Source organism: Vanellus vanellus (genome assembly GCF_965231255.1).
Source record: "Vanellus vanellus genome assembly, chromosome: 5".
NCBI lineage: Eukaryota > Metazoa > Chordata > Aves > Charadriiformes > Charadriidae > Vanellus > Vanellus vanellus.
In genome coordinates, this window is record NC_138910.1 from 58370160 (window position 1) to 58392300 (window position 22141).

A 22141-nucleotide genomic window follows, 5' to 3' on the forward strand; every position below is an offset into this window, starting at 1 on the left:
TCCAGAGTTTCTGGAAGTAGATGATCAAAACAGCTATAAAGAATAAATCTTAAGAATTTGCTACAAAAGACATCTGCAATAAAAGTCTAATCTTGTATACACCGATGTGGTATTTCCACTCACTTGTTTACAAGACCTGTTAACCAGAAGAGAAGCTAAATATACAACTAAGCATTCGAAACAACACCTGCTCTAGCAATATTTACACAAAATTTCAGCTCTTATTTTTAAGGATGTTAAGTATACCTCATTTTTTTTTTTAACCTTTAGCTTTTGTCTCGTTTTCACTAATTTTAACAGGTGAGCCAGTGTTTTGCAGTTTTATTGTCCAGGGATGGTTTTAAGGTATGAAGGCACAGTTAAGTTACTCAAGAAGTTGAAGTTTAGTACAGAAACAAGTGAACGCGCAGGGAAATCACCTTTTGTCTTTTAGTAAGAATTTTAAATTTGGAGTTAATATGCTGATATTTTAGTATACAAAACTTATTTCGCAGTTGGTAAGGTGCGCATATTTACATATTTCAGTGAGAGCTGCTCCAGGCATTAGCAAGACAAAGAGAGGACACTGAAAGCATATTGAAAGAAACGGATGGCACAGTCAATTTATTGTCCGCATCTGGGAGTCTCCGAAAAGGCTCAGGCACTATGGCATTCTTACAGCTCGTAGAGCGTTTTGCTCATTTTCTGCTCATAAGTAGCTGCACATGATAGCATACAGAGGCAGAGGCAGCAAAGTTGCGGGAGAGGGGCAACTCTGAGTTACTTACGTTGACAGCCCAAGCTGTGCCAGATATATCCCGGCAGACATTTATCACATTTAGGCCCTGATGTTCCCTCCTTACACTCACAAAATCCTCTGTCATTACAGCGATCATGGACTGAACCAAAAGGGTTACAATAACAGTCTGCAGAAACAAGACAACACATACACACTGGATTCAGGTCTACATATGGTGATAATTCATTCAATACCAATAGAGGGTGCATTTCCAGTGCTAAAGGTAAAGGAAGACTGTCTATTAAGCATATCTATAGAGTAGTGAATATAACTACTATAGGTCCATTTATTTGTTTGCATATGTTGTTTCAGGAAGAGACGTTTTATGATGTGAAGAGAAAAAGTAACCAGAAAAGATATAAAGGCAGAAGATACCACGTTCTTTGAAGATAAGCGATTGTAACAGATTCTCTTTTGGTAAGAATGTTTTTGACAATTTAACGAACATTAGGAAAGCTTTGTATAGTATGCATATATCAACGTGCCATCAGGGTGGAATGTTTTGCATTATTAAAATAGGCTTATCTATATTAGTCAATATTTTCAGAAGTTCTGAATGTCTTTACAGGGCTATATAAATGCACTTTACTTATTTCCAAGATAGTCTTCCTTTATAGTTTTGAGCAGTATAATAACTTACGTGGATATTTGCCATTAAATTGATGAGACTGTATTTATCAGTGACATTAATAAACCTTTTACATAGTTCACAATGAAAAGCTTGAGGTGAGCAGTAATGTAATGCAAAACTTATCAGAACTGGCTTTCCGCTGCCATTTCCATTTCTCTCACCTCCCAGTGGGCAGATGGAAAATGCAATGAGGCTCGTTCCCCACTGTCTGTTTTCCACGTGTGTTCACCTAATTAAAGAATGACTAGGGTAACCCATTTCCACCCACAGCCCTCACTGTGTTGTTCATTCCACAGCCCTTTTCTTTAATGTGATTACAATATCTGCGTTTGGCTTTCAGCTAGCTGAACAACGAAGACAAGACAGTAGCTAGCAGAGCTCATTTTTGGCACTCCTGGCACCTTCTTCAGCTCATTGTTATTAATTTTTTAAATGAAGGGCTGTGTCTTATTTGTATGTAGACCCACGTAGACCCAGAGTAACTCCACTGTCAACTGAGACCACAGACACATTTTGGCGGCGTCTGATCTCTGCTGCTGTTGAAGGCAAAAGATACACAAATCGATTCCTGAATTTGGGCAACCTGCTGGGAGTCTGGCTTTAAATGTCTGTGAATCAGTGCTACTTTGATGACTGCCTTTGGCAATTGTTCCCTAGCATTAGGTTAAACCGCAGCGATATTGTAAATGACAAAATGGAGTTGAACTGGGAAGTAAAATATAAAAAAAAAAATCCAATGGAAAAACTGTAACAGGAAAAAAATTACCAGGAAGACATTTGTCATCTGTTGTCTCAGTGTTTATTAACTATAAATTACAGATGGCACTCTGAACATTTGGCATGCTGAAGAAGAATAGTTACCTTTGGCATACGGAGTTCCACAATAATAATAGAGTCAATTAGCTAGCAACATTCATTAATGAAGTTGAAAACTGACACGCCAAAAACACTGTGCAAGGCTGAGCAGAATTATAGCACAGTGAGGGCCATTTGAAAAGCTGGCAATTCTGATGTTAATCAGATGTATGAAATGTTTATGCAAACAGGCATAGAACTGAGATACATATTGAATGCAGGAAGTAAAATTTGCTTGAAGAGGGTTTATAGAAAACCTTGAAAGACAAAAAGCTTGGAATTACATTAGAAACAGAGGGCCTGATTCTTGTACGTTAAAAATAGCTTAGTGGGACACAATGGAGTTACAGTGATTTAAACAAGTGTTTGTGAAAGAAATCTATGGCCTATGATACACAATGTTGTATCTTCCAGAGAACAAGAACCTGACCCTGACTTTACTACTGAACTCTACCATATGAATATGTAAGAAGTACCAGGCCCATATTGTGCTGTTTAAGGGAAAGTAGATATTAGAAACAAAAGTTTAAGCCAGGCCCTTTTACAAAAGCAATAGATCAAATCAGAACACCAAACAGACCCGGTAAGCTTTAGTAACTGAATCTAGCCTCCACCTTTCACAATACACAACTGATACCATGGAGGTCCTACGGAGGTCCACCAAACATCCAAGTTCGTTGTCCAATGCAACATCACAGGCTGTGGAACACTTCCCAAGACCTGCCAAACACTTAAGACATTAAAAAGCTCAAAAGCCACAATTCTAGTGTGCCACAGGGAGGCAGTCAGTATCTCCAATGCCCTTACAACAGGGCATTAAGTAACATTATATTAACATTCCCAGATCATCCAAATAAGCACACCACAGACCAGGTTCCAGGGTGGGGAAAAAACCCCTGGAGATCTGAAGTGGGAAGGAATTTTCCTCCTAACCTCCATCTGGTGACTGAAGGCTGGAAAGATGACAGTAGTAGTCATCTGTTCGCTGAGATTCACTACATCAACATGATGTTTCCAACAAAACACAATGAAACTAAGTAAAAAAGAAGGTTGGGAAAATGGGCTGAAGCTGGCAGGGTTGCTGCTTTTATCAGTCTGGGTTGACAGTGGCTACAGGACAACCCTCAGGGTTCACTGAACCATATATCATTAGGGTTTCTAAAGGTCTCACAGGTGTTAATTGAAGCTTAAGCTGAAGTGACTGCAAGGTTGGCTTTCTTACAGATGTGACAATAATTACCATTTCAGTATTTATGTTGTAAGGCAAAGGAAATGTTTTATTACTCTGGGTCTACTTGGTGGTTTCCACGCTATCCATGCTTGCCAGAGTGTGTATTTAGTGAAATAAAGAGTTATCAGGACTTTATCAAGACCTTGTAAAAATAAAAAGCTCTTCAAGTTGTTAAATTCTTTTTCACTGTAAGCATGTCAAGTGAATGATTTTTAACTTTTAAAATACCTTGATTTATTTAGAAACTGCAGTTGCCCATACAGGTAATTTTGCAGTTAACGGACAAATTCACAAATTTTTGATATTTCATTTTAGGAAAGAAAATTTATTTTGCTTCTAAAGAAATGAAGGGCATAATGAAATTAGATTTAAACCCACTGTATGATGTGTTGCATTTGGTTCACTGGTAAAAACCTTCTCAGTATTTCAACTCTTTGTAACTTGTCAGTTTTAAAAATGAAACATTTTACATTTTCTCCATTTAGTTAGTATCCGCTAAGATTTGTTATCCATGTACTTACCATATATATTTATGAAAACTATATCTCACACAAGTAGTTTTCATAAATCAGAGCCAAAGCCCTGTTAGCTGCCATTAAACTAGCTTATCCAAACATGTTTTACTTTTCTACATATATGGCTGAAGAGGAAAGAATTAGCTGGGAAAAATGACTTTCATACGGGAATAAGACTTGCACATGTCACTGGAAATCTGCTTATTAAAATGTTCATGCCAACATTCCACTCGTACTTAAACCCCAAAACACTGCTTTTAAACTCAGGGAAAAGAGAAATGAGCGTTTCCAATAGAGCAAGACTCTTTGTGCTTGACCGAGAAGGATGGTGAATCCATCAACTCTCTCAGAGGTGAAAATAATCTGCGTTTTGCAGGATTAAATCTTAGGAGCCCCAGTTCAGGAAAGCACTTTAAGCACAAACTTCTCTGTTTCCTAAAAAGCGCGTAGGTATCTGCTTCACTTCACTGACTTTAAACAAGAAATAGTATGAAAGTCTTCTTAACTTGGCAAATCAGCTAGGAGACATACATTTGGTATGCAGTATAATCACTATGATCCTGAAAACTGTCTTAGTCCAACAGGAATATTAGTTATTTAAAACAAATTACCTAATGTGTCGCATGCCACGGTTTGATCCTACAGTCATCTCACACCTTACAATTCTCATGGGACCCTAAGAGAACTCTGCTTGCATTAAGGTGGGGAAGTCAACAAATGCATCGCATTGCCTTTTTTTTTTTTAAAAAAAAAAGACTCATTAAATGAAAGGTTTTAAAATTTTATTTCTGCAGAGTCTGGGCAATTTCGAAGTGTGCAGTAGCTTTACTAAGACATTCTAAATACATCACTTGCAAATTAATTTAAAATTACTAATTTTTGACTCCTGATTTATTAACTTCCCTGTCTTACCTAGCTACAGCTGCTGTCTTAGCATTTCGGTGTACATGGGAAAACAATTTACTGAATGAGCTGATGAAAAAATCCCAAACAGAGTAATTTAGTGTCATATTCATTAGGCCTATTTAGGCAGCTGAAATTACACACCCCTGATGTCATACTGATGATGTCCGTCATCTGCATCAACAAATATGAAGGACAGTGGGTTTTTTCCAAGAACATTTGATTGGGTTAATCTCGTCAGCACAGTCATAGAAAATCATGACTTGCCTACTAAAGTTCTTATTAGCTTAGACTAATTAATGTCAAAGGAGATCATGCATTTTCTGAATGTGTTGCCAAGCAAAGTTAAAAGAAGGACACGTGAAATGCAGTGTGTGGATGGATCTGGGTGTTTATCATGAAATAAAAAGTAAATCTGTCAAGCTGCAGACTGAAACAAATAATAGCAACCTAAATAGTTTCTGGCTTGAATTTTAGCAATGGATTATAAAGAATATCAAAATATAATTTATTTGCTTATCTATTTTGGCACACAAAAAAAATCTTTCTACTCTTTTTTTTTTTTTTTCCTTCCTGGAAAACGTAAAGAATAAAAATCGCAATGAAAATCCAGAACAGGTTCTACTGATGTTAAGAAACCTTCTGTAATGAAATTCTCCACCTCTGTTTGTTATTAGAACAGTGCCTTTTGTGGCTACCTGTTAACTACTGGCCATTGTATGGGGCCTCCTTTACTGACTACATTCAATCTTCACTTAAAGGGCCCTAACTTTTGCTATGTATCGTCTGTAGTGACACGAGAACAGTGCATATTCTCCTGCAGTGAAAAAGATCTTTTTAAATTATGTTCTGGCATTTTTTTTAATTCTGCCTTTTTGGATATTTACAGCAGATGCTCGGTCTAAAAGTACTGCTTTCACCTAGGAATCCCTTTTCTAAATTGACATAACGTCAAACTGATTTGACAAAATGCTGCTCTTGACTACATGGACATAATTAAAGTTTCTCCTCTAAGGAGAGGGGAGGTAACACTGCGTTTACAGCCCTATGGCTGGGAGCAGAATTGGCTGCAACCTGGTTTTACGAAATTTCAGTGAACAAAAGGGGTTAGTAAACACCACTCCCCATGTCCTATTGATGCAGCTGGCAACTTTTGTAGGTCTCCAAGCAAGTATTCAAGGGTCTGTGCTAATAATTCTGAAAGTTGGACTGGGAACAGGTATTTATGACTCAACCCTTCAGTTTCCACGTGCGCAGCTCCGGCGTGGCTCCCTCCTGCAGAAGGACAGCACAATCAGTTTCTCGGGGGCTCCTGGGGAAAGCCTTCCCAGGACCCTTAGCCTGGGAGGTTCATCACCACAGATTTAAAACACCTCCTTGGGGCTACGGAAATGAGGTGAAAAGTCTACACAGATGTTCTTATCCATTGAAAAAGCTCATTCTGGCTCAACTGGCGAGTAAGCAGCAGTGGACCCTAGCAGCTGCCGGTATAGCTGAAAAGGCACAGAAGAAAAGCCGCAGTTATCGCGGGACTGACCTATGCACACATTTTCATCGTCCAGCTCTGCAGAAGCATTTCTGAAGTAGCCCAGCCTGCATAACTCACAGTGCTGACCTCTAGTGTTGTGCTTACAGCTCACGCAAATGACCGTATTGAGCAGCTCGATGTAACTGCACCGGTTGGAGTGCCCGAAGCATTCACAGTCTTTCAAGGAAGAACAGAAATGTATACAAAATGTATACAGCAGCAGAGTAATAGCACATTACATGCTCAGTAAAAATGAACCATGACGAGAAGTATGAATGAATGGCACATACATGTTAGTCAATGTAACACGGACAACAGCAGATGTTTATCTGCAATGAAAGTGAAGTTTGTTTCAGGCAGGTTAGCGTGACCCGACGACCATGGCATGACGTTGAAGGTTGGCTGTTGTTGGCAGACCTGATGGAACTGAAGCATTTGCAGTTGTAAACCTTTCAGGGGTACTGGAGGCTCAGTTTCCGCTGACAGAAATGCACATCTTTTTGCACGTTTGAGATGAGTATAAATCAAGACGGGAAAAACTTCCTCATATTAAAAATAGCAAATACAGCGGACAAAACTGTCAATCTTCATCACGCTTAAATCCACAACGCTAAGTAAAATAAAAGCTTTCTTCTGACATAAATGGCGAGTATTCAAAAATACTACTGAACTCGGGTTACTATGACTGGTAGGCACCTTGGGAACCAGACTCTCTTATTTCAAGACCAAAGAAATCTCTAGTTTGACAATTTTGGCCAGCACCTCCTAAAACAATTAACAGAGAAGAAAAGGAAAGGAGAGAGGTGTTATTTAAGAGCTACTGCTACTGTACTTCTGAGGTAAGAATTAACCCATTTTTATATTCTCAGATGAAAAACAACTGGGCCAGAAAAGATAATGACAATTCCGAAGTGTGGACTGAACAGAAAGAGTGCTTACTGCGGCCATCTGAAATGCAGCTGGCACGGCCGCCACTTTTTAAAAAATCCCTTCATTAAACATAGAATGCTGGTGCCTTTTAGCCTTTAATCACAAGCAATGCTTGGTTTTATGCAGAAAGATGTAGAAATTAGAAACGTATCAATATCATTATAGAAAGTACGGCTATGCTTTGTGCAGAAAGCTTGTGTAAGTCTGATCACTCGACTCTGAGATGACGAGCCCAGAATGAATGCAGGAAATGTTATTAGCGTGATCAGAGAAGTAGAGAGCCTATTTAAGAAGTGAAGACTAGGATAATTTGGCTTGTTTAGTCTAGGAAACTGAAGACAGGATATCACTGGGCTATAAATCCATCAAGGATATAGCCTTCTGCCATCCTAAGTGAGTATCTGCGCTAATGGACAACATTGGCACAGGAACAAATGGGTGTTAACTGGCCATTGAGAAATTTCAACTGGAAATTCGGAGATGGGATCTAGCCATTAGGGCACTGAGGTTCTCGAACACTTCTGATTTGTAGCAAAAACCTGATGCTTTAGAGATGTACTTTATTAACTGGTGAAAGAGATTATGGTATGTTTCCCGCAGTAATGGAGTACTGGACGCAGTGACTTGGAAAAACTTCAAGGTCTTGAAGTTAACTTAGCCTGTATATAGATAAAGCTGTAGCAAAGTGTGTAAAATGTTTCATACGTGACAGGGGCCAAGTCCCCTGTGCTGCCCTTCCTACGGTATGCTGCTGATCGTTGGCATAGGGCATCAGAAACACTGTTTGTGCCTGTCTGTATTTTTATAAAGAAAAAGCAATACCGCTACATGTTTATGAGTACGTTATGCACACCTAATACATATATATTTCTTTGGCTGTTGTCTGATGTAGTAGACTGTAAATAGACAGCATCATGTCTCATACTGTACAACGCTTAGCACAACACGTGTTTCAATGTTGAGAGCTGCCTTTCTGCCGCCAGCAAGCATTAATTCAATTTACATCTACACATTTAGTTAACATATATGCATTCTCGTTCTCTTCGATGTTATACCGCTAAACCGATGTTTTGTGGTTCGTGCCAATCTGATAATTTTGATGCCTGGAGTACAGTTAAAACATTTGGTGTATCAGCCTCAGTATGTTACTATTTGACGTAATTGAGGGGGGAGAAAAAAAGTGTTAATGTTTGTTGTCTTTTACAGCTGGTCAGTAGGATTCAGCATCTCAGCCAGGCACCCAGCAGCGCTTCTCCCCTACTCTTGCTCAAGTACAAACTGCCCGTGTGGAGCAGAGGCAACAGATCTAAAAGCGGAAACCACCACTGGCAGACAAGAGTCACAGGAAAAATTGTTACGATTGTAAGTTTTTATGTGTTTGAGTTTTTAAAATAAGGAAGGCTGGTTTAGTGACAAGCAATCTGCTCCTTCCGAATCTCAGATTCAGAAGCAATGCTCTCTTAGGCTCTCGGTCTGACAAAGGACCTGTCTTCTGCTACCATTAGATAATTTGTGTTGGTGAGACGATACTGTACTGGTATGCTTGTCAGACTCGTGGCTAAATATAATCATACCGTAGGTGAATTTAGAGGAAATAATGTACCTTGGTGTTTGAATCAGTAACAGGCAGCAGAATGCTACATTTTTATGTTTCAAAAATACAAGGACTATAAAGAAGTGACAGTAAATCAGACTCTGCTACATCATCGTTTGTGCTTAAATAGCAGAAAGGAGTTGAGAATATCCTGTGAATGAATGACTGCACTACTTCCACTCTGAATTGTGATATGTGATCATTGTGATACCTTCAGTAATATTACTAGTACATATAATTAGCCATTACAAAAGCACAAGAAACAAAGCTGCACATAAAATAACTCACTCTATAACAAGGCTTGCTCCAAGTTATGTTTTGGACTTAAGAAAAATCTAATGATTTACATAGGACTTAGGTTTGATGTACATATATGCTCCTAAACATACGCAGAAGGACTACCCAAGTTCAGATGTGGCTCATGAGTAAATAAAAGTAAACAATGAGACCTATTCTTATACTTGGTTGCATTCCTATTCTTTTGTAACAACTGTGCTGTGCGAAAGAAAGCCTTTGTCTCAAAGATAACTTGTACTGAGATATAGGAAAGCTCTAGGAATCTTGATCATCAGATTGGTAAATGCTACATGGTATAGAAAAAGAACCAGTCAATTCAAAAACAGTCTAACATCTGATCGAATGCCTTTGCAATGGCACAAAGGAAAAAAAAAAAAGGCATGGTAAATAACGATTAAATATTTTTTCTAATTTTTGCTTCTCCCCCTTCCATTTTGTTAGTGCAGTAATACGAACTTATTTTACTTACTACTGTTGGCCTGATCGGTGAATCATTTTTACACCCCTCTGTGTTTTATAAAAAAAAAAAAAAAAAAAAAAAGGCTACGCAAAGGGTCCTCATACGATTGAAATGGAATTATTTTCTCCACTAGCTACGCGAGGTGCTATCGTCAACCAGTCAAAAACGACATGTAGAATTGCATTCAGCATCATGCCATCTGGGAAGCTAAAACCTGCCAATGCCGTACGGCCTTTTTAGCTTATCATGTGGTTCACCTTAACCAGCGCACCAAGACCAAAAGTAGCCTGCTTATTAGAAATGTCAGAAGCACAGCTTAAGGTGTTTAGGCACATGTCTCTGGCTAGCAGCCCAACCACTTTCATGCACTGGCAAAGCCATGCGACCGCTGAAAGAGACGGGGGGGGAAAGTATCAAAATCAGGCTGCAAATGGTTTACTAACAATGGAATGACATGAGCTTACAGGGCTGGAAAATGCTGCTTTCAGTTCTGAGTAAAAAAAGACAGAGAGAACCTGGAGACAGTTTGAAGCTGAATAACAATAAGGAGTAAATGGTTTGGAAAATAAAACCTCAGAGGAGAGGTAAAGATAGCTAGATATGTTTAAAGTAAAGGAAAAATGGAGAAGAGATAGCCATGTTAGATTTGATAATTGTCTTTGGATGACTCAGGAATTGTCAAATCCCTTGCCAACTCACAGAAGGATTGACTGTATGAGCCTTTAAAGACTATTTCCAGCGCAATGATTCTATTGCAACAATCTTGATCCTGTTGTAGAAAGCATGATAAAATTACCCATTGAAGGAGGCTCATAAAGAGGTTATAATTTAATTGTTTTGTTTCTGTAAATTGGATACTTTTTCCCCTCCATTATAATGCTATGCATTTACATCTCTGAGATGACATACTATTGTGCTGTGGGGACGAGGTTCAGCTGAAGCTTCAGCTGTGACCAATCAAACATGAAACGTCGTCACATGAAACAACGGTAAACACACATGGAAGGGAAGCGTAATTTTTAAACTAAGACAGGTAATGCACGAGACAGCTATCAGTGCCATTCTCTACTTAAAAGCATAAAGAGCATTTCAAGGAAAGTGCATTCAGAAATCATTAAGATATTTTTTAATTTTCCAGTAACTCTGTGTTCCTCTATACACTAACAAAAGGCAAACAAAGGAGATTTCATGGTAACCTTAGAAGTGACCTGCTTCATAACAAACAGTATGGCTCGTTATCATGATCTCATCAAATGGGTGAAACTGAGTTCAAACATTTGCTAATATCCCTATCTCTTGTTAATATGTATTTCATGAATAATGAGATATTCACAATAGCTACAGAAAGACAAAACACCTTTATACACACTCTTTACAGATAAATTGATGAGGAAAAACAATGAGAAGATCTCAGGGTTCAGACTGTGAATCATAGATATGCAAATGAAACAGGTTGCCTGTAAAATCAGAGAGAATATTGGCATCCTTCATTATGCCCGGATAATTCCATTATTGTGATAAAACACTGAAACATCAGTTCAAAATGTAATGCCTACACTCTGAATTCGCACACTGTTACAATAAAATGAAGATGTAAGGCACACTTACAATGCATTAGAAGACATAACTATGCGTTATACTCCATGGCATTTACAGATACTTCGTAAGGATATGGACAATGGACGTTTTATGTATTGTTTGCCTTTGACTAATCTTCTTTTACAAGTATATCAGTGAGGAAAACAAGACTAGCAAACTTTTACTTTCTAGGCAACAATCTGAATGGTCATATTCATATGTTTAATTCCTTTAAAAACAAATGCCATGTCATTTTATATGCCAGCAGTGACTGTCTCGGAGGCATATTAATTATTTTCTTTGTATGGCTTATGTGACTTAATGCTTCTGTTGCTGTCAATGAAGATGCCTCACCAGTAAGCTGACGGGTACACTTCACAGATATTCCAGATTCATACAGTGCAATGTTTTCACAACACAGAGCACTATGGGATCACTGTATGAATCCAAGAATTCCTACCTCTCTTGTGGTTTGCAACGTGAACAGAAGAAACAGTTGACATAGCTAATTTGGGAGCAACTGGATAGGTAATAAAATGAACAGTAAATTAGAAAAGGTATCATATAGGAACAAATCAAAAGATTAACATAAACGTCTATTTTCTAACTTTTAAATTAATAATGGTTATTGTTTTGTAAGGAAAGGGTGAAAGTTAGGGAAAATGAGTTATATACTATCAACTATTGAATTGTTTGAGCCTTGTCCAAGAGAAAGAGAATGTAATTCATATCTACGCATTTTAGCAGTTTTATGTGAGAGGTTATTTGATGATTTCTCCCAATCCATGACCAATGATTATATGGTAATCAGAGTGGTTGGCAAAGGGTTTTATTAAATTTACATGCATATTTATTCTGGCCTAATAGCATAAACAAAGAAAACACAATGAAATAATATTAGGTATAGGCAGATTTCTGTAATTAGTCCCTTCATACGCTGTCCTCGACTGAAGTATTTAATCTACAATAAATGTTAAACAGTGTAGCAATATGCTGCAAACACATAATCTGAATAGAAATGCTTTTAAGTTTTTGTGTTTTGTGCTCCCTAACAAAACGTCAAAACTAAATTTACTTTTGGGGAAGAAACACTGAATAATTTTGTGCTGTTCAAGAAGTATTTTGCAATGAAGCTAAGCTTTATATCACAAGCAGTATAATTAAGCTATGAAATCCATTAGAAATGCTCACTATCATTTCATTGGGAATGTTTTGATTTAAAATTCCTGTGAATAATGTAGGCTAATCCTTACAGAGAGTAGAGGAGCAGAGATCAAGCTAGTGGTTTTTTTGTTTGTTTAAGGAACACATGCAAAAGCTTGGAAAATATAACATGGGCTAAATGAAGTTATTGGAACGCTAAGTATCATCAGGGATATTTAATTTAAAACATATTTGAATAACGCGAACTAAAGTACATTGGTAATCCTTATAGAGATCAATTATTATTTTCTATTTTATTGGGCACATAGAGACTTGTATATATAACATGGTAGATTTTATATGTGTACATGCATATGTTTTGATCTGGTCATTGTGATCAATGGATTTAACTACAGCCCTTTCAATGCAATTCCCCAACAGAATCCCAATACATCTTGCTCAGTTTAGTAGCTATTTTCTAGAGCACCTTTTCATTAATTTTATTCTCCATCTGTATGTGTTACAGGCACAGAAAGGACACCCTTTGAACAGTCAAAGCAAGCCACAGGCCAGATTTCTGCAGGGATTTTGGGGGAGTGAAGGGCAGTAAACAAGGAGAACAAAAGGACATTATATTTTATAATGAACAATTATTTTCAAATGCGAAGTATAGCTGAATGCAACTTCAAATAACAAAGCAGCTTACTTTTATTTTATTAGTCATCTTAAAAAGTCGTTCTGTCTCTTTCAATGCTAATCATCACGCCACAGTCTGTGAGTAATTTTTTGTGTGGCACTCAAATTGCAGAAAACTATGAGTCTATCCTGCAGAGAACTTGCTTGTATTGTGGACAGCGTGCAAGCTGAGAATGCTGCTCAGCTCACTTGGGAAAACAAAGTGGAAACAACACATTAAAAATGGGTTTAATGTAGACAATGACAATCTCTCTCACTCAAGAATCCTGACACTTACTCAAAATATAGACTGTTGTCTAAACAAGTCCAATATTATCTAGGACTTTGTGTACCAGTACTTAAAACCTGTGCATCTACTTTTCCTGACTTTTTGCAGTAATGACGTGCATAATCTGAGTGTTGGAAGACTTTTCCGGTAAGGTTTGTTTTACGGCTATTTTCTCAGAGAATAGCGTTACTTAGCACGAGAAGAAAAATGAATTGGAATATCATTGTTACTACTTTTGCCACCACGTGGGACTCCTTGAAAGAAATTTCAGTAATTTTAGACCACTAGGAATTTTACAGCATCCTACCTTGGTTTGGTTTAGAAACCTCAAGGGAAGAAATATTCGGCCATATCCTATCAAACTTTGGAGGATCTGCATGCATCAGGAAAAATCAGTTTTTGTTATTTACATCTGCGATATTGTTCTAAACAGGCAAGCATATGGACAATAGACATAGATTACAAACATCCAGTACTGGAATAGTCTAGGTTGCACTTGAACAGTACATGACTCCACAGTGAACAAGAAAACAAGCAATTGATGATTCCCAAAACACCAAACGGACATAAAATACTGTGCATAACAATTTATCTTCTGTGGTTTAAAATACAGTTTTTCTTGATGAGAAAATATCCTAGACCAATATATGTGATTTTAACACCAGGAACAAAAATGGAATATATTCTGTTAAATCTGCTCTGTAGAGATAAAATGACAATATCAGACAAATACGGATTTTTTTACCAAAGACGCGTATCTTACCGTAACATCCTGTTTTAGGGCCTTTTGAGTGAATTACATTTCTGTTATCAGAAGAATTATATTTACCAGTAGACTGGACCTTTTCTTGTGCTCTCCGACTTTTGTGTGTTGTATCTGTTTCCTATCACCTCTACTGACATTTTTTACGGCTTGATTTTTTTGGAAAGAACATTAAAAGTCTACATTTCTTAAAGGCCCTACATAATGTGTAACCTACACATAGGAGCATTTTGTCTCTCAGCAAAAGACTTAGCGATATCTCTTTAGAGCTTCATCTCCTTTGGTCCACGTGCTTTGGAGCTGGGGTTGTGGGGAGTGATAATCCTTAGCAGAATGTTGCTCGGTGTTGGAGCTGAGACTAAGTAAAAGGGACGGGTTTGGAGGAAGAGGAAAGAAAGCTTTTCTTTGGGCCCTGATGTGGGAAATGGTAGTTATACTCTCCTTATTTTTCTGTTATAGTCTCTTCTCTGTTTTCATCTGCCTAGGTTCACCATATTTGAACACCATATTTGGATCACATCTTTATCATCTTCCGTGAGTACTGCAGTGGTTGTGTCTTTTCTGAGCTGAACAGAATAGTCTTTAATGGTCACATCTACCTATGTGAGAGAGCTATTTCTTCATTTCTACCTACAAGGGACTCAGCTGGGTAGAGTAGATTGCAGTTGTCACAACTTGGTTGGCATTAAGGGTCTAGGCTTATAGCTCTTTTAGAAGAAGGTGTGTTTCACTGTTATGTCCACCTAAGAGGAAGACCTGCAGGGATGCTATGACAAAAAGACTGGGGCTTCAAACGTCTGAGGTGGAAGGAGGACATGATTTTTTTCCATAGTATCTTCTGACCCGTTTGTCAAGGGTGAAGGCTGGGTGGGGACGGGTGTCCTGAAAGTCCTCCTACATAGAGAACAATTCAAGAAAGGGTGATGACCTGCACTTTGCCATTTACTGATAGGTAGTCTTCTGAATTGAGTCAGTCAAGTTGTGATATAATCACATCATTATATCCTATTCTTGCATTTTTGTGCTTTTTCCTTATCAATCAAGAACACAGAAGAAAGAAAAACCGATTCACTTTGGTAGATTCTCAAACATTCTATGTACTGATCAAAAATAACCTGCCTCTACTGGTCAGATCCACCAATTCACACACATAGGAAGTGCAAACACATTCTTCAGAGTGTATGAAAAAAGGTATCTAAAAGCCATACTTACTGAGGTGGCCCGATAACCCTAGCCTGCTGAAAGACTAATTCCATGCACCTGAGACACCACCTTACTCCTCCTCCTGCTCCTGAACCACTGACTGACTGGTTATGTTACAGAAAGTTCAAGCACACACAGACAAATTAGTTGCACAGCTAATTCATTGTTGAAGATTTGGTAGTTTTAGGAACACTTAGGTTTGACCTAAAGATTTTAAAGGGACTGGACATTGGAGAATACATGTAAAAATCAGAAGCTAAAAAAGGAAACGCAATCTTAATTGACAACATGGTCCTGCTGTCCCCTGAGCCTCTTTACCTTCTAGCCATTGTGCAACATCAGGCTGGTTGCAGAAAACCTCTGACATTTGAGACCTGAGCTTCCAATATCCTGCGTCTGTTGTTGAATACTGTGGAGCACGCCTAATCCAAAAATTCACACACATAATGGTCTTCGATTGAAATGGCCTAGGTATTGCCAGAAGTAAAAGTAATAGCATCAAAGCTTTGTAATGCCTTAGTACTAACCCTCTGGAACATGTGTCATTTAATAAACTGTAAGTCCTATATAGGAAATCAGATATTTTATATAATCTGATTCATATAATCAATAATATTTCATATATAATATTATTCTGATGATGATTTCCCCAAGTAACCTCATCTTGTGCAAATAAAATAATTACTTGTATGACAGAAAAAAACAGTGTTACAGATGTCCTAGTAATCCTATAAATGCTATAGGTCTGTGCTCAGTTTAGCAAACTTACTTACAATGGAGGTTGTGACTTACTGCAAAATAATTAAAAATTCCCTCACCCTTTAAATTAAATTACATTGAACTGAGTTTTTAATGGCCATCCAAAACAATAAAGAACATATTTACAGTGCCTGAAGATTACCAATTAAGTATTATTACTAGTGATTATTGCTAGTTATTAGTGATAATTATAACCATCTTAGAAGGGACTTGTGGAGGTCATTTGTTTCCACCCTTTGCTCATAGTGGGGTCAATTTCAAAGTTAGATGAGGTTGTTCAGGGTCATGTCCAGCTGAGACCAGCTGCTGTCTTCAGTGTCTCTGGGTTGCTCGGTAATGTGGTTAATGCTTCAACGATGTTCCTTTTTTTATTTTTTTTGTCAATCTTTGGTAAAGAGAATATTTTTTTCTTATATCTTTATTCGTGGAATGTATTAACACCAAGATTACACGTTTCTTGATAAAGACCTTTCCTGTTATATTTGAAATTTTCTGGGTTTGTTTTGGGTTTTTTTTTGTTTGTTTGTTTTTTCTTTCCTTTTTTTTTTTTTTTTTTAACTGAGATAACTTTAAATGTTTTATCTAAAAAGGTGTATGAGACATCCAAGTCAAAGAATGTTGACTGTCATTCCCACAACGATATTGGAGCAAATGAGTCATCCTTTGAACAGGCACTGGGAAGATTCATTTAGCAGCTAGTTATTCTTTTATAGCAACTTGTGAAAATATTTCTAGTCCTCAGTGATTACCACTAAGGGTTTTATGTGTAAAGAAGTTGACTAGATAAACCAACATATTCCAGAACAGTTCCATGTATGGACACTGTAATTAAAGTCATTATTTGCCAGAATAATTAATGAATTTTGCTGTAGGTATTCCAGAAGATACATAGAGTTACTGTAATATATTCTATGACAGTTATTCTGGGCAAACAAGCCTAGAGAAATGTGAAAAAGAGTTTCTGAAAGTACATTTTCATGTTATTATTTAAAAGTGAAGTTATTGTAGGCACCTTCAAGAGTATGTGAGCTATATGATGGAGCATAAAATCAGATATGACATTTTAAATTTGCATTGGAAATTTCTGCATTTTTAGTTACTATTGTTCCAAAGCCAATTATATGCAAAATAACTATTGGAAAAAAAAAATCTTACTTTCATGAAGTAAGGAGAAACTGATTACATGATATTTATTAGGTGTATGATCATTTCCTTTTTTTAGATATACAGTATTTGAATTACCTATGACATTAAATGAAGAAACTCTGTCTCAAATATTCACAGGAACTGCAGTCTGCACCATGGGCTACATCCTGGTTGCAGACTGGGGAAATAGTGGAAATGACTGGGTAGTTTCAGCCTGATTCCAGCCAGACAGCTGCACAGGAACAAATCCTGATATGATGTCGGCAGAAATTAATCAGCACTTTGTTGGTTTCTCACTCCAACAAAATACTGAGTTGGCAGTAAAATTAAAACGTACTCCCACTGAGAGGGGTGATCTTTCCTCAGGGATGAAGAGCGCAGGTGATGGAGCCTATGAAGACTACGCTGCTGCCTGGGCATCTGTGCTCTATGGCAGACCAGCGTATTTTCATCCCCTAAACTGTTTCTGCTGACCTGGTCCACAAACAATGCATTTGCTGAAAATTACTGATAATAAATCAGTAAGTCTTAAATAATGCTCACTCTAATGACAGACAGGGAGCACTTGGGTTGACAACTATCATTACTTATTTAATTTATAATAACAATAAGGAACCCTAGTGAGACACTCTAAGATGTATTTTAACTTTCCTTCAACTTCTATTTAAAACACAAAAAGCATTAAAAAAATTGTCAATGTAAGCTTAATGATGCTAGTAGAAGTCCATGTCTCTAGTCTGGCCTTGCCACTGCCTGTTTTAAACCATGAGTAGTTAAGAGTAAATATCTATTCTAAAATACAGGTGTCTGCTGAGCCCAGCGGAGTTGTGTCTATGACAGCGGGCTTAATTGTTAATATTAGACAAAAAATTAGGAAAAATAAAAAATAATGCTCACTGAAATCAATGGCGGATTTAGTAACTGCTGGAATAATTGGGAATATTTATATCAGATCATATTCCATCACTTATTGCAAAGATCACCGTATCATTATTACAGCATTTCTATCTCATTAGGTCTGTTTGAAGTTATGATAACGTACCTCACATAAAATTTGCCTTTCAGCACTTTCATAACACTGCAAAATCTAACTCATCAAAAGGGAAGAAATGCTGAAACAGTTCTTTTAAAAAAATCACGCCTTTATTTTATTAAGTTTAAAAAAAATACTCGGCCAATGTTAGGCAATCTTTTTTGGAGCAATGTAGGAAGTTTCATACCTGTTCCTTTGAAGAAAGGAGAATTCTGCATAAATGTGAAGATGTGGTTGTTTTATGGCAGCTCCTCAGCCATAACAGCTTTTATAACTGTTGGAAGAATTTAAATGCAATTAGTCCTTTATGTGTCCACTTGTCTTAGAGTAAAAGAAAGTGATCTTTTTAGAGGCTTTAAAAAAAATCCAACCATCCAGCTCTTGAAACTTTCAGATACCAGAAAAAAATCCACTGATTTTAACACATGTGTTGGCTAATTCTCAAATTAATGAGGGCTGAGGGAGTATTCTTCAATTGTAAATATTTTCACTAAAATATTTGCAAAAGTGCACAATGCATTCAAGAATCTTTGGAAGGAAATGTTTAGGTACTTGCTCATGACAAAAAAGTAAATTGTTCTGTTGATAGTTTGCGAAGGTTGTTCCTTTTTAGTTTGATTGATTCTACTTTTTCCTACAAAGATGCTGAAATTGGCTGGTCGACTAGAATTATTGTACAGTAATTCACAACTGATGAAGAACAGTAAATCAAGATCTTTTTTTAAAAATCAGAATGCTGATTCGGAGACCTCATCCTTCCCTTATACTCTATGAAATGTACTGATTACACGTCTAAGGGACAGAAAGAAAAACAGGAGACGGTAAAATATAGAAGTGCATTTTTTCCTAGCAATTTCTCCCCAAGCTTTATGGATTTTTAAATTTATAAAGTTTAGATTTTTAAACACCTTTGTGGATCATGTCTGCTCCCTATAATCTTCCCCGAGTAACGGTAGCTAAACTTGCGTATTGCAAACGCAGTGTGTTTCGCACGGGTACCACGGTACATATTGAAATGTTGGTAACTTATTTTCTGTAATGTCCTATCACTCGATTGTTTATTAATGGTTAAAACAAAGATAACTGTGAACTAAGTAATTTCCCTTATATTACAGCAAATAATAATAAAAAACCCCAAACGACTAAAAAGACAATTTCACTGATAAACTGTTTTTAACTAACCCAAGATGATGAAGGTAAACTGGGATGAAGAATGAGAAACAATACTTAACTGTAAGTGGCCACGTCTGCTAGACTGGTGAGAATGGCTCTTCTTATCTGTTAAAATTGGTGGATCTGGCAAAGCAAAAACTGAAAGAAAGGCTCCCCGAAATCCCGCCCCAACAACCTGTCAGTGCTCCCTGGAGCAGGGTTGGTAGTTTCTGACCCTGCACGAGAAACCCCTCCGCAAAGAGGTGGTTTCTGCTCAGCCCTGGGCTCAGCACAGGCGCTCTGCATACTGAATTTCAAGGTGAAATCCTAGTTATACAGCAGCAAACTGCCTTTGTTATGAATCCTACCAGGTAAATAAACTACTCACAAGGTCTTTTATTTGGAATGCTAAATTTCTTTCAGACCCAGTATTCAAACGAGTGCATTATACCACATAGGCTATATTTTTTTTTTCTTTCAGCCCAGTAATGTTTTAATATAATGGAAAATCTAATTGTTGAAGTGAAAAATTCCGAGTGCTTCAAAGTATTAAAGTAAAGGAGGGAAAACAAATCTGTTGCTGGCTTGATATTATAATCAGTTATTTAAATAAGGTGATTGCCTTAGACTAGGAGCCTGATTAACAGTATTATTTATTAAAAGGTCAGATTTGGATGGAATTGAATTGAAATGAGAACATTTGGCTAGTATGTGCAAAATAATATACATAGTCTGAAGACAATATTTAAATGTTCTAAAGAGATAAACATCTTAATGGTCTCTCAACAGTACAGCACTCTCTGTAAAACTTGACCTCAAATAATAATAGAAAAGTAATGTACAACCTAGTTATGCATGTTTATATCCTACTGACATATGTGGGTGTTGTGTATATACTCTAGTCCGGAGCTTGGCATTGTAACGGCTTTGATTCCATGACTGTAAATTTAATGAGAGAACTTCTCAGTTAGCGCAAGGGGGCAAAATCATGTCCAAAATACTTTGTGTTGTTATCAAAAAGAAAAAAAAAATCCGCTAGTATTTGCTCTCACAACCTTTTAAGATGTATATTTACCACATTAAAATTTCATAACAAATAAAGCTACACTCATCTTGACACTATTGTAGTTCCAGAAAAATACCTACTAGAACTTTCAAGGTTAAGAGAACAATAAAATAAGAGTGCCCATTGAGTCTTTTTTTTTCTTTTACTTTTGTGTCTTGCATTCCTTACTATTAAAGAAAAAAAACCTCTTAATTTGACATTGGCTATAAAGAAAAACAAAAATATGGAGAACAAAGCAGAAAATACCATTTGATTATTGTGATTACATCTTGCACTTGGGTGCACGGTCTGTCTCTAAACTCTGACTCATCTGCCACCAGCAGGCGTTAAGGTGATAATCACCCACACATAGCTATTTGCACATCGTGTCTATCCCTATCCTGTATCTAATTATACCCTTTATAACAAACTGTTTAGCATAATTAGTGGAGTTAGACTTTACAGGAATAAAGATAGAAGCTATAGTTTAGAAGATTCAACTTTTTGAAGGCATACATGTACAGATTAGTAACTTCGGTATTTGGTTACAATAATGGACGATTTGATGCATTGGTCTATGTAAAATTGTACAATCATTATTTTAGCAAGTAAAATAACGTAGTTTTCAGAATAATTACATACTGTATATAAGCATTGCTCAAAATTATGAAATGGTTTTGGGACTCATTAATTGCTATCGCTTTCACCAGTATTTTTCCAGACAGGGCTGAAAAATGCTGAAAGGGCCAGCATTGGAATCAAGAATGCTGGACATGACCAGAGAACCTATTATTTGACTGATAGACAACAGCAGGTACAAATGACCTTAATGGGAAAGCTCTGATATATATTTTTTTTCTTCTAGATGATCAGAAAGGATGTTTACTTAATGACCACTCTTTCTTTGTGTTCAAACTTGAACGATGAGCTGCTTTAATACAAGATCCTTTGAAGTAGAAAAGGAATAGAGAATGATACATATATGTGCACACAGGTAAATTTATTTTTCTTTGCTTTCTTTCATTGCACTCTTAAAAGCGTTAAGTGAATATCACTTGCAGTGGCATCTTCTTTGTATGCAGTCAGTTTAGTCTTCGTAACTCCCCACCCCAACCCCATCCTTCTTATGTACTAGGAAAATCTTGAAGCACACGAAAGCCAATACCCTCCCCCGTTAGTGTTTGCTGCCAGGCAAAATAAAACCCAAACTCTGTCTCCTGAGAGTAAGTTCTTGTTCCCAGATGGGGAAAAACTCTGCTGACATGAACACAAACGGTGTATTAGTATAGACAAAAGAAGAAATCATGCAGAATCCATTAAAGCAGCCACAACTAATTAATCTTGTTTGTTTTTATGTGTTAATTGTACTTCTGTTAAATTCTCTTAGAGACCAGGATAAATTTATGGGTTCTGTCCTTGTTTAATGATAATTCTGCTATTTCTATTTTATAGGAAAGATGTTCAGAACATTGTGCAAGTAGAACTATTTTCCCCCTGAGCTATTTCAGAAAAAAATACACGAAAAAAACCGAGCAGAGTATCAGTATTTACTTGTGCTTATGAAGAGATGCTCATGCTTCATCCTTTCCAGGTAGGCAAAGAAATTTGTTCAATTCTACCACATATTATTCCA

At 37.0% G+C, this 22141-nt stretch overlaps 1 protein-coding gene across 2 annotated transcripts in view; it reads right to left on the reverse strand.

Annotated features, from left to right (window-relative positions):
- Nucleotides 1-22141, reverse strand: part of NTNG1 (netrin G1) — a gene marked incomplete at both ends in the record, with an annotated part of 150943 nt that overhangs the window by 25821 nt on the left and 102981 nt on the right. The window contains 2 exons of one of the 2 annotated variants that reach the window (XM_082483878.1): nucleotides 768-905; nucleotides 6451-6618. The exons of the other annotated variant lie outside the window; for it this stretch is intronic. Coding sequence (XP_082340004.1) covers nucleotides 768-905; nucleotides 6451-6618 — 306 coding nt within the window. The remainder of the gene's footprint in view (nucleotides 1-767; nucleotides 906-6450; nucleotides 6619-22141) is intronic. 2 annotated transcript variants of the gene reach the window in all.